The 12,281-nt window shown below is 48.0% G+C and overlaps 1 protein-coding gene across 4 annotated transcripts in view; it reads left to right on the forward strand.

Annotated features, from left to right (window-relative positions):
- LOC110494552 (protein NDRG3) overlaps positions 1-12,281 on the forward strand; it is a 49,800-nt gene that overhangs the window by 20,901 nt on the left and 16,618 nt on the right. Inside the window, exon 1 of one of the 4 annotated variants that reach the window (XM_021569720.3) lies at positions 9,547-10,180. The exons of 2 other annotated variants lie outside the window; for them this stretch is intronic. In XM_021569720.3, coding sequence (XP_021425395.2) covers positions 10,130-10,180 — 51 coding nt within the window. In that variant the 5' untranslated portion in view covers positions 9,547-10,129. Of the gene's footprint in view, positions 1-9,546; positions 10,181-12,281 lie in introns of those variants that run through there. One more of the 4 variants, XM_090206071.1, reaches the window with a different exon arrangement.

Raw genomic sequence — 12,281 nt, forward strand, 5'->3', positions numbered from 1 at the left:
TTGGATTTGAAATGATACAATGGCTGTGAGGTTAAAGTGCAGACCGCTTTAATTTTCATCCATATCGAGTGAACCGTTTAGAAATTACATCACTTTTTGTACATAGTGAGAAAGTTACAGACGCATAAATATCCTACCCCCCAAAAATGCTAACCTGCCCTGTTGAGAGGTTATCCGTAATCATGGTAGCATCCACATGAATGTAGAAGTGTTTAGAAACATATTCTATTTTTAATAAATAGTAAAAGTGACTCCAAAATTACGCAACACATTATTTACCGTTAATTTCTATATGGTACAAAATCTGAAACACAACCAAAACAAACAGCAAAGCTTAACGTAATCATTGTGTGCTGGGAATATGGGACCAAATACTACACTTTTAACCACTTTAATACGCAGAAGTGAATTTGTCCCAACACTTTTTGTTCCCCTAAAATGGGTGGACTATGAACAAAAAGTGTTTTATTTCCAAACAGTTCACCTGATATGAATGAAAATACCCTCAAATTAAAGCTGACAGTCTGCACTTTATGCTCATAGTCATTGTATCAGGTTAAATTAAATTCAAAATGCTGGAACACAGAGCCAAAAAAACAGCCCAATCCTTATGGAACTCACTTTATAAGCTAAAAAACCTGACAACCTCTTAGGCTTGATCTTAGCCTCCTCCAGGAATGCACTCTCCTCTCTCTTCCTCTTCAGTGGGTGGAGCAAATGGCTTCATATGAAATCAAACTGGGATTGCAAGTCATTGGCCCTCTGTGTTCTGCTGACCTCGTTTAGCCCAGGGGAGGGCGCTCTAAGCCTGACTGATGGTGCAGAGCAGAGGCGCTAGACTTTTGTGTCTGAGATGTGCCTGTACAATGCAGAAGGCTAATGTGGTTAATATATTGGTTAATGTAGCTCTGAAGGAGAAGTGGGGAAAACAGTGCAATGAGAAGTACATCAGTGTCTTTTTTAAGCTGCTATCCCTGTCCTCCACTTTCTCCTCTGTCCGTCCCTCCTTGGATGGGGTGGTTGTTGCTGAGACAACAGTGTCTGTATGACTCACAGGGATGGAGAGGTGACAGCTTGGCTATGACACTGTCACTGGCCTGCCTTTGGCAGAGAGACATAGAAACAGTCTCTATGATTGCGTTCTGAGGTGACACTGGAATTAAAACAAAACAGACTCTAATCAGAAATGTATACCTGAAATAAAATGGTGGTGATTTATCAGTGTGTGTGGAGATAGCAGTCACTTGTGAATAGATTATTGATAATCCAGGTGGGGGGGATTTTTTACCAGAGATGCATGCATCATCATTAGACCAGTCAACATGTGCTTGTACATTGTAAATGTGTCTGTCACGTCCTGACCTTAGTTCCTTTTTTATGTCTCTGTTTTAGTTTGGTCAGGGCGTGAGTTGGGGTGGGCATTCTATGTTGTGTATTCTATGTTTTGTATTTCTGTGTTTGGCCTGGTATGGTTCCCAATCAGAGGCAGCTGTCGATCGTTGTCTCTGATTGAGAACCATACTTAGGCAGCCTGTTTTCCCACTATGATTTGTGGGTAGTTGTTTTCCACGCTGCGCATTGGTCCGATCTTTCCTACTCCTCCTCAGAAGAGGAGGAAAACCGTTACAGAACTACCCACCACCAAAGGACCAAGCAGTGTGGTAACCCGGAGCAGAGGGTTCTGGACTCCTGGACTTGGGAGGAGATACTGGAAGGCAAGGGACCCCGGGCACAGGCTGGGGAATATCGCCGCCCCAAGGAAGATCTGGAGGCAGCGTGAGCTGAGCGGCGGCGATATGAGGTAAAGCAGAGCAACAGGCACGAGAGGGGGGTGGCACACGGGGAGATTGACGGAGTCAGGCGATAGACCTGAGCCAACTCCCCGTGCTTACCGGAAGAAGCGCAGTACTGGTCAGGCACCGTGTTATGCGGTCAAGCTCACGGTTTCGCCAGTACGCGCTCATAGCCCGGTGCTCTATAGGCCAGCCCCCCGCAAGTGCCATGCGAGAGTGGGCATCCAGACAGGGCGTGTTGTGATAGCTCAGCGTGTTTGGTCTCCGGTATGCCGTTTTGGGTCCAGGGTATCCTGCGCCGGCGCTGCGTGCTGTGTCTCCGTGCCGGGCGAATGTGGGCATTGAGCCTAAGGGAGAGGTGCGAGTGGTATGCACCATATCTCCAGTGCTCACCCACAGCCCGGTTCAACCTGTGCCTGCACTCTGGAGGGTCCGTGCTAAAGGGGTCATCCAGCCTGGAGGAGTGGTGCCAAGGCTGCGCACCAGAGCTACAGTGCTCCCCCACAGCCCGGTCCATCCGGTGCCTCCTCCACGCACCAGGCCTCCTGTAGGTCTCCCCAGCCTGGTGGGTCCTGTGGCAGCCCCACACAACAGGCTGTCTCTCCGTCTCCTCCCTCCAGGTTCTCCCGTCTGTCCCGAGCTGCCAGAGCCGCTCGTCTGTCCCGAGCTGCCAGAGCCGCCCGTCTGTCCGGAGCTGCCAGAGCCGCCCGTCTGTCCGGAGCTGCCAGAGCCGCCCGTCTGTCCGGAGCTGCCAGAGCCGCCCGTCTGTCCGGAGCTGCCAGAGTCGCCCGTCTGTCCGGAGCTGCCATAGCCGCCCGTCTGTCCAGAGCTGCCATAGCCGCCCGTCTGTCCGGAGCTGCCATAGCCGCCCGTCTGTCCGGAGCTGCCATAGCCGCCCGTCTGTCCGGAGCTGCCATAGCCGCCCGTCTGTCAGGAGCTGCCATAGCCACCCGTCTGTCAGGAGCTGCCAGAGCCGCCCGTCACTCCGGCGCTGCCGGAGTCGCCCTTCACTCCGGCACAGCCGGAGTCTCCCGCCTGTCCGGCGCTGCCGGAGACTCCCGTCTATTCGGGGCCCGCTGCAAGGGTCCCCAGTCCAAGTTCGGCGGCGTGGGTCGCCGCTCCAAAGGCGCCACTTAAGTGGGCCAAGACTATGGTGGAGTGGGGTCCACGTCCCGCGCCAGAGCCGCCCCCGCGGACAGATGCCCACCCGGACCCTCCCCTATGGGTTTAGGTTTTGCGGCCGGAGTCCGCACCTTTGGGGGGGGGGGGGGGGTCTATAGTTTTTGACCTCAAATGAGTCGTGTTGTTTTTTTGAGGAGGGGAGCGACTCGGGGCATTTGGAAGTCATTGGGGACGCAGCCATTGGTCAGGGAAGAGTTGATGAGGGAAGTGAGGAATTGGAGTCGAGCAGGCAGGTTGTTGGGCGGCCAGACCTCACTAGACACAGAATTTATTCTGGAAAGAGAGGGGAAAAAGAAGTCAAGGCGTAGGGTACGTCTGTGTGAGTGGGACCAGTGGACTCAATAGGCTGATTGAATGAGGAGCGGATGTCGTTTCAAATGATAGTCCCACTAAGCGCAAACCAGATGAGATGGCGTATCGCTGCAGAATTCTGTGGTATCCATGCTGGTTAAGTGTGCCTTGAATTCCGAATAAATAACTGACAATGTAACCAGCAAAGCACTCCCACACATCACACCTCCTCCTCCATGCTTCATGGTGAGAACCACACATGCAGGGATCATCCGTTTACATACTCTGCGTCTCACAAACACAAGGCGGTTAGAACTATAAATCTCAAATTTGGACTCCTCAGACCAAAGGACAGATTTCCACCGTTCTAATGTCCATTGCTCATGTTTCTTGGCCCAATCAAGTCTCTTCTTCTGATTGGTGTCCTTTAGTAGTTGTTTCATTGCAGCAATTCGACCACGAAGGCCTGATTCACGCTGTCTCTGAACAGTTGATGTTGAGATGTGTCTGTTACTTGAACTCTGTGAAGCATTTATTTGGGCTGCAATTTCTGAGGCTGGTAACTGTAATGAACTTATCCTCTGCAACAGAGGTAACTCTGAGTCTTCCATTCCTGTGGTGGTCCTCATGAGAGCCAGTTTCATCGTAGCGTTTGATGGTTTTTGTGACTGCACTTGAAGAAACGTTCAATGTTCTTGAAATGTTCCGTATTGACTGACCTTCATGTCTTAAAGTAATGATGGACTGTGGTTTCTCTTTCCTTATTTGAGCTGTTCTTGCCATAATATGGACTTGGTCTTTTACCAAATAGAGCTATCTTTTGTATGCCACCCCTACCTTGTCACAACACAACTGATTGGCTCAAATGAAGGAAAGTAATTCCACAAATTAACTTTTAACAACACCTGTTAAGTGAAATGCATTCCAGGTGACTACCTCATGAAGCTGGTTGAGAGAATGCCAAGCGTGTGCAAAGGGTGGCTATTATGAAGAATCAAAATTCCAAGATGGCGTCGCAGTCGGATATGTGTCTTGTCCTGTCCCGTGTAGATATAGTTTTCCTCAGTTTTTTTTTTATAGATTTAAATCTCACTTTCCATCTACGGGCTGAATATAGTCTCCTGCAACCCGCCTCACCCAATGTGGTACGGATCTGCTATTTTTATACTTTAGAACCGGAACCCCCATCAGCAGCTAGCCAGCTAACTAGCTACTAGCTAGTAGTCAGTTAGCTACTGCTAGTGGTCTTCACCCCTAACTCGGACACCAGCCAGCCTCAGCTCCGTCAATACCTGCCAGTCTGCACAGCGCGATATCAACCCAGAGCATATCGGACAGCTTTTTCTCTACCACATCTTCGGATTCCTATTGCAAGCTCTGAACCTTTACACCGGATCATTGCAGCTGGCTAGCAATCCGAGTGGCTACTCCCATCTCCCGGCTAGTCGAAGAGGTCCACCAGTAAATTATTGGGCTACAATACCTCTTTTGCTAATTTCCCTGGACCCTTTACTGCCAACACGGAGCCCCGCCAGTCCATCACGACTGGTCTGCCAACGTAATCGTCCGAGGTGGTTTCAACAGGCTCTTCCATTGCGACATCGCCGAAGGCCCATCTGCTAGCCCCAGCCCGCTAGCTGTCTAAATCGCCTTGTCTCCAGCTCGCCTAGCGTAGTTGCGACTACTGAATCGGCTCCCTGACTCACCTATCGCTACTCTCTGAACCCTATGATCACTCGGCTACACATGCCTCTCCCTAATGTCAATAGGCCTTGTCTATTGCTGTTTTGGTTAGTGATTATTGTCTAATTTCACTGTAGAGCCCAAAGCCCTGACCAATATGCCTTAGATAGCCCTTTTGTCCCACCCTCCACACATGTGGTGACCTCACCTGGCTTAACTGGTGCCTCTAGAGACAAAACCTCTCTCATCACTCAATGCTTAGGTTTACCTCCATTGTACTCACACCCTACCATACCATTCCTTGTCTGTACATTATGACTTGAATCTATTCTTCCACACCCAGAAATATGCTCCTTTTACTCTCTGTTCCGAACACACTAGATGACCAGTTCTTATAGCCTTTAGCCGTACTCTTATCCTACTCCTCCTCTGTTCCTCTGGTGATGTAGAGGTTAACCCAAGCCCTGCAGCCCCCAGCACCACTCCCATTCCTCTGATGCTCTCATTTGTTGACTTCTGTAACCGTAAAATACTTGGTTTCATGCAAGTTAACATCAGAAGCCTCCTCCCCAAATTTGTTTTATTCACTTCTTTAGCACACTCTGCCAACCCTGATGTCCTAGCCGTGTCTGAATCCTGGTTTAGGAAGGCCACCAAAATCCTGAAAGGTCCATCCCCAACTACAACATTTTCCGACAAAGGGGGCGGAGTTGCAATCTACTGCAGAGATAGCCTGTAGAGTTCTGTCATACTATCCAGCTCTGTGCCCAAACAGTTCGAGCTTCTAATTTGAAAAATCCACCTTTCCAGAAACAAGTCTCTCACCGTTGACGCTTGTTATAGACCCCCTTCAGCCCCCAGCTGTGCCCTGGACACCATATGTGAATTGATTGCCCCCCATCTATCTTCAGAGTTCGTACTGTTAGGTGACCTAAACTGGGATATGCTAACACCCCGTCCGTCCTACAATCTAAACTAGATGCCCTCAATCTCACACAAATTATCAAGGAACCTACCAGGTACAACCCTAAATTCGTAACCATGGGCACCCTCTTAGATATCATCCTGACCAACTTGCCCTCTAAATACACCTCTGCTATCTTCAACCAGGATCTGAGCGATCACTGCCTCATACCCTGCGTCCGTAATGGGTCTGCGGTCAAACGACCATACTCATCATCTTCAAACGCTCCCTAAAATACTTCAGCAAGCAGGCCTTTCTTATCGACCTGGCCCGGGTATCCGGGAAGGATATTGACCTCATCCTGTCAGTAGAGGATGCCTGGTTGCTCTTTAAAACTGCTTTCCTCACTATCTTAAATGAGCATGCCCCATTCAAAACATGTAGAACTAAGAACAGATATAGCCCTTGGTTCACCCCAGACTTGACTGACCTTGACCAACACAAATACATACTGTGGCGTTCTGCATTAGCATCGAATAGCCCCTGCAATATGCAACTTTTCAGGGAAGTCAGGAACCAATATCCACAGTCAGTTAGGAAAGCTAAGTCTAGCTTTTTCAAACAGATATTTGCATCCTGTAACACTCATTCCAAAAAGTTTTGGGACACTGTAAAGTCCATGGAGAATAAGAGCACCTCCTCCCAGCTGCCCACTGCACTGAGGCTAGGTAACACTGTCACCACCGATAAATCTACGATAATTGAGAATTTCAATAAGCATTTGTCTACGGCTGGCCATGCTTTCCACCTGGCTACCCCGGCCAACAGTTCTGCACCCCCTGCAGCAACTTGCCCAAGCCCCACTCCTCCCTCCGCTTCTCCGTCACCCAAATCCAGACAGCTGATGTTCTGAAAGACCTGCAAGTTCTGGATCCCTAAAAATCAGCCGGGCTAGACAATCTGGACCCTCTCTTTCTAAAATTATCAGACGAAATTGTTGCAACCCCTATTGTTCAACCCCTCTTTCGCATTGTCTGAGAAAGCTGTCACGGTCATCCCCCTCTTCAAAGGGGGAGACACTCTAGACCCAAACTGTTATAGACCTATATCACTACCCTGCCTTTCTAAAATCTTTGAAAGTCAATTTAACAAACAGATCACCGACCATTTCGAATCCCACCGTACCTTCTCCACTATGCAATCTGGTTTCCGAGCTGGTCTGGGGTGCACCTCAGCCGCACTCAAGGTCCTAAACGATATCATAACCGCCATCGATAAAAGACAGTACTGTGCAGCCGTCTTCAACAACCTGGCCAAGGCTTTCGACTCTGTCAATCACCACATTCTTATCAAGCAGACTCAATAGCCTTGGTTTCTCAATGACTGCCTTGCCTGGTTCACCAACTACTTCTTAGATAGAGTTCAGTGTGTCAAATCGGAGGGCCTGTTGTCCCGACCTCTGGCAGTGTCTATGGGGGTACCACAGGGTTCAATTCTCAGACAGATTATTTTCTCTGTATACATCAATGATGTCGCTATTGCTGCTGGTGATTCTCTGATCCACCTCTACGCAGACGACACCATTCTGTATACATCTGGGCCTTCTTTGGACACTGTGTTAACAAACCTCCAAACAGGCTTCAATGCCATACAACACTCCTTCTGTGGCCTCCAATTGCTTTTAAATGCTAGTAGAACTAAATACATGCTCTTCAACCAATTGCTGCCCACACCCGCCCGCCCGACTAGCATCACTACACTGGACAGTTCTGACCTAGAATATGTGGACAACTACAAATACCTAGGTGTCTGGTTAGACTATCTCTCCTTCCAAACACACATTAAGCATCTCCAATCCAATCTGTGGAGTCTGTTTGTGAACAGAGCCCCAGGACCAGCTTGCTTGGGGGACTCTTCTCCAGGTTCATCTCTCTGTAGGTGATGGCTTTGTCATTAAAGGTTTGGGAATCACTTCCTTTTAGGTGGTTGTAGAATTTAACGGCTCTTTTCTGGATTTTGATAATCTTTTGGGTATCGGCCTAATTCTGCTCTGCATGCATTATTTGGTGTTCTACTTTGTACGCGAAGGATAGTTTTGCAGAATTCTGCATGCATGTATGTTGAATTTTATGTTCCTTTTGATGGCATAGAATGCCCTTCTTGCCTTGTCTCTCAGATCGTTCACAGCTTTGTGGAAGTTACCTGTGGCGCTGATGTTTAGGCCTAGGTATGTATAGTTTATTTTGTGCTCTAGGGCAACGGTGTCTAGATGGAATTTGTATATGTGGTCCTGGTGACTGGACCCTTTTTAGAACACCATTATTTTGGTCTTACTGAGATTTACTGTCAGGGCCCAGGTCTGGCAGAATCTGTGCAGAATATCTAGGTGCTGCTGTAGGCCCTCCTTGGTTGGTGACAGAAGCACCAGATCATCAGCAAACAGTAGACATTTGACTTCAGATTCTTGTAGGGTGAGGCTGGGTGCTGCAGACATTTCTAGTGCCCGCGCCAATTAGTTTATATATATGTTGAAGAGGGTGGGGCTTAAGCTGCATCCCTGTCTCACCCCACGGCCCATATCTCCCTCTCTAACTTTAAGCATCATCTGTCAGAGCAGCTCACCGGTACCTGTACACAGCCAATCTGTAAATAGCACACCCAACTACCTCATCCCCATATTGTTATTTATCTTCTTGCTCTTTTGCACCCCAGTATCTCTACTTGCACATCATCATCTGCACATCTATCGCTGCAGTGTTAATGCTAAATTGTAATTATTTCACCTCTAAGGCCTATTTATTGCCTTACCTGCCTAATCTTCTACATTTGCGCACACTGTACATAGATTTTTCTTTTGTGTTATTGACTGTACGTTTGTTTATGTGTTTCTCTGTGCTGTTATTGTCGCACTGCTTTGCTTTATCTTGGCCAGGTCGCAGTTGTAAATGAGAACTTGATCTCAACTATCCTACCTGGTTAAATTAAGGTGAAATAAAAATAAAATAAAAAAAGGTTATCAGGTTCGATAGAGAAGGAGAGACGTTTACAGGGAAAGATCTGTGTATCGCTGTATGCACCACTCTCTCACATATACTGACTCCAGTGAATGCATGCATACACGCACACTCACTCACAGACGTGATTTAGAGCAACATGGATTGTTATTACAGTGTAATATAGACATCTGTCAATCTCTTTTGGATACAAATTTCTCTTTTGCAGCCCGTCATGGTGATGGTTCTTTGGATGACCATGGGGTCACAGCTGGTTCATTGCGAAGTCGTTATTGAGAGAAATCATTACTGAATGTCTTCTTACTGGAAAATCTGATGTTACAAAATCATATTGGTGCATTAGAAGACTGAGATCCTATTGATATTCAATGCAGACCTTCTTCCCTCAGAGCCCAAAATACCTTCAGCAATTTGATGTTTCACTGCCACTGCCATTTGAGTTTTCACTCTGCAACAAGAAGATATTATTTTATCTTCATATGATTAGCCTGGTTGCTCATTGATGACAGGTATAGTGTTTAATCCAATTCTAGCCCACAAATTGAATCAGGATCAGACATTGATTTCACTGCTGCTGCTGAGCTGATGCAGAATTCACTGGAAGGAAGCGGTCAATCGTCAAAGTCAGCATCCCTTCTACAAAACCAATCTCTCTCTCTGTGACGTCAGAGTGCTGTTTGTCTCCTGGGTTGCCTGCATGCCTCCACTTAATACCCCCTCCTCTCTCCTTTCTCTCTCTCTCTTTCTCTCTCTCTCTCGCTCTCTTTCTCTCTCTCTCGCTCTCTCTCCATCAATCCATCCATCCATCCCCCATCCCTCTCCCCTGTTCTCCTCTAGCTCGCCCCCGTTCTGCCCACCTGACCTGCTGAAATCCAATTAGAATAACTGGTACACAGCCCTGGAAGCACGGATGCGCTGTGCTTACCAATCGCAAATTGCAGTCTCACTCACTCTGTCTCTCCTTCTATCTCCCGTCCTCTCGCTCTGCATCTTTTCCATCTCTCCCACTCTCATAAAAAAATATTCACCCTTTCTGTCACTATCTCCTTTCCCTCTTGCTGGTCTAGCTGGTGCAGTTAGTCTCTCTAACTCCCCATTACACTCTTGCGCTCACTCTCTCTCTCGCTCTCTCTCTTTCTCTGTCTCTCCCTCTCTTGCTCTCTCACTCTCCCTCCTGCGCTGCCTCCCTCCCTCTCTCCCGCCCTCATTGTGGAGATCTTTAAAGCTCCCAGCAGCACACAGTCCTCTCCTGCCTGGGAAACATGTCAGCCATTCTGGACCTGGACCAGATCGCATGCTCTGGGAATGCAGTGGTGAGTGCGTCTGACTGACACACCTCGCTGGGTTTAGTTTCACGGGGCTGGGTCAGGGTCTGGGTAGAGAGACCCTGGCTCTATGGGAGGGGCTGGTCTCCCTGGCTGGTTGGCAGAATACCTGCCTGCCTAACTGCCTCTTCAGACAGCCAGCTAAGCAGCTGAGCCGTTTCAGTGTGCAGAGAGGTGTTTGTGCGGGTGGACACTGTATTTGTGTGTTTTAGTGCACTTACTGTCGAGACTGTTCGTAATTTGTGTGCGGGGGAGTGCATGTTTGTGTGTGAGTGAGTACGTGTATTTGTGCATGTGTGTGTTTTCAACATAGATGGCATGAATATGTTATTGTGCGTTGTAGGTGCATGTCAATATAATGGCATGAAATATGAATGTGCGTAAGCGTTCAGGAGTCTGAGCATACAGGAGAATATGGGTATGTGTCTGTCTGTCTGTGTGTGCTCGTCTCTGCACATACTGCATTTTTTTGTGTCTGTGTTTGCCAGATCGTGAAGAAAAAATAGCTATTTTCTTTGTACATATCAGTGGTGACAGAGACCAGCTAAACAGGCCTTGCAATCCCTGTGTATGTATCCGTATGAACTGCAACAGTCTGACAGTGAAAAGGAATTGATCTTTCACCCACATAGCAACAACAGATGTGCAGTCAGAAAGATATCCCACAAGTGCCTTTCCAGGCTAAATGCTGTTTTCAACCCCCTGACATAGACAGGCTCTCTCTGGTCTTGAATTTCCAAAATAAAGGAAACACCAACTTAAAGGGTGTCTTAATAGGGTGTTGGCCCACCATGAGCCAGAACAGGTTCAATGCGCCTTGGCATAGAAGTGTCTGGGGCTCTATTGGAGGGATGCGACACCCTTCTTCCATGAGAAATGCCATCATTTGGTGTTTTATTGATGGTGGTGGAAAACGCTGTCTCAGGCGCCGCTCCAGAATCTCCCATAAGTGTTCAATTGAGTTGAGATCTGGTGACTGAGACACACAGACACACACCCTTGGCAGGAATAGGTGAGGCATGACACATTACTCTGCCTTTTCACTTTCCCTCACCTTTTCCTTCTCTCTCTCCTCACCCTCTCTCTCCTCACCCTCTCTCTCCTCACCATCTCTCTCCTCTCCCCTCCTCTTCCGTCTCCCTCTCCTCATTATTTCCCTCTTTTCCTTCTCTGTGTGACTGTGTTTCCATCTTTGGCAAATTCCTCTGGGTGTCACTGCAGACACCTCTCAGCTTAGCCCTCAGCTTAGTCTGGTATAGATCATTATTAGCCATCTCTGACCATACACAAACCTAAACCCCACATTAGCATTCTCCTCCACATTCTATGAAGTTTGTCTAAACCCCCATTGCAGAAGCCTAGTTCCACTGTTGTTAATTAAGGGTAAAGGGTCGCAGCAGCCATTGCAGTGCTCACTACTCTTCCCCCTCCCTGTCCAGGCCAGCAGCCCCACCCCAGGTCTGTTTGCGTCTGAGGCACAACTGCGGTGTGTGTGTGTGTGTGTGTGTGTGTGTGTGTGTGTGTGTGTGTGTGTGTGTGTAAAGGGATAGAGGTGAAGGGAAGAAGCAAAACAGAGTGTGAGCATGTCTTACTCCTAGAAAGATCAATACTACCCAATGAGAAGGATCTGAGGTACACTACATGACCAAAGGTATGTGGACACCTGCTTGTCGAACATCTCATTCCAAAATCATGGGCATTAATATGGAGTTGGTCCCCCCTTTGCTGCTATAACATCCACTCTTCTGGGAAGGCTTTCCACTAGATGTTGGAAAATTGCTGCAGGGACTTGCTTCCATTCAGCCACAAGAGCATTAGTGAGGTCAGACACTGATGTTGGGGGATCAGGCCTGGCTCGCAGTCAGCGTTCCAATTCATCCCAAAGTTGTTCGATTAGGTTGAGGTCAGGGCTCTGTGCAGGCCAGTCAAGTTCTTTCACACCAATCTCGAAAACCACTTCTGTTTGGACCTCTCTTTGTGCACGAGGGCATTGTCATGCTGAAACAGGAAAGGGCCTTCCCCAAACTGTTGCCACAAAGTTGGAAGTGCAGAATCGTCCAGAATGTCATTGTATGCTGTATCCTTAAGA

This window comes from Oncorhynchus mykiss, chromosome 17, assembly GCF_057628025.1.
Source record: "Oncorhynchus mykiss isolate SJ-2025 chromosome 17, ASM5762802v1, whole genome shotgun sequence".
In the NCBI taxonomy this organism is placed as follows: domain Eukaryota; kingdom Metazoa; phylum Chordata; class Actinopteri; order Salmoniformes; family Salmonidae; genus Oncorhynchus; species Oncorhynchus mykiss.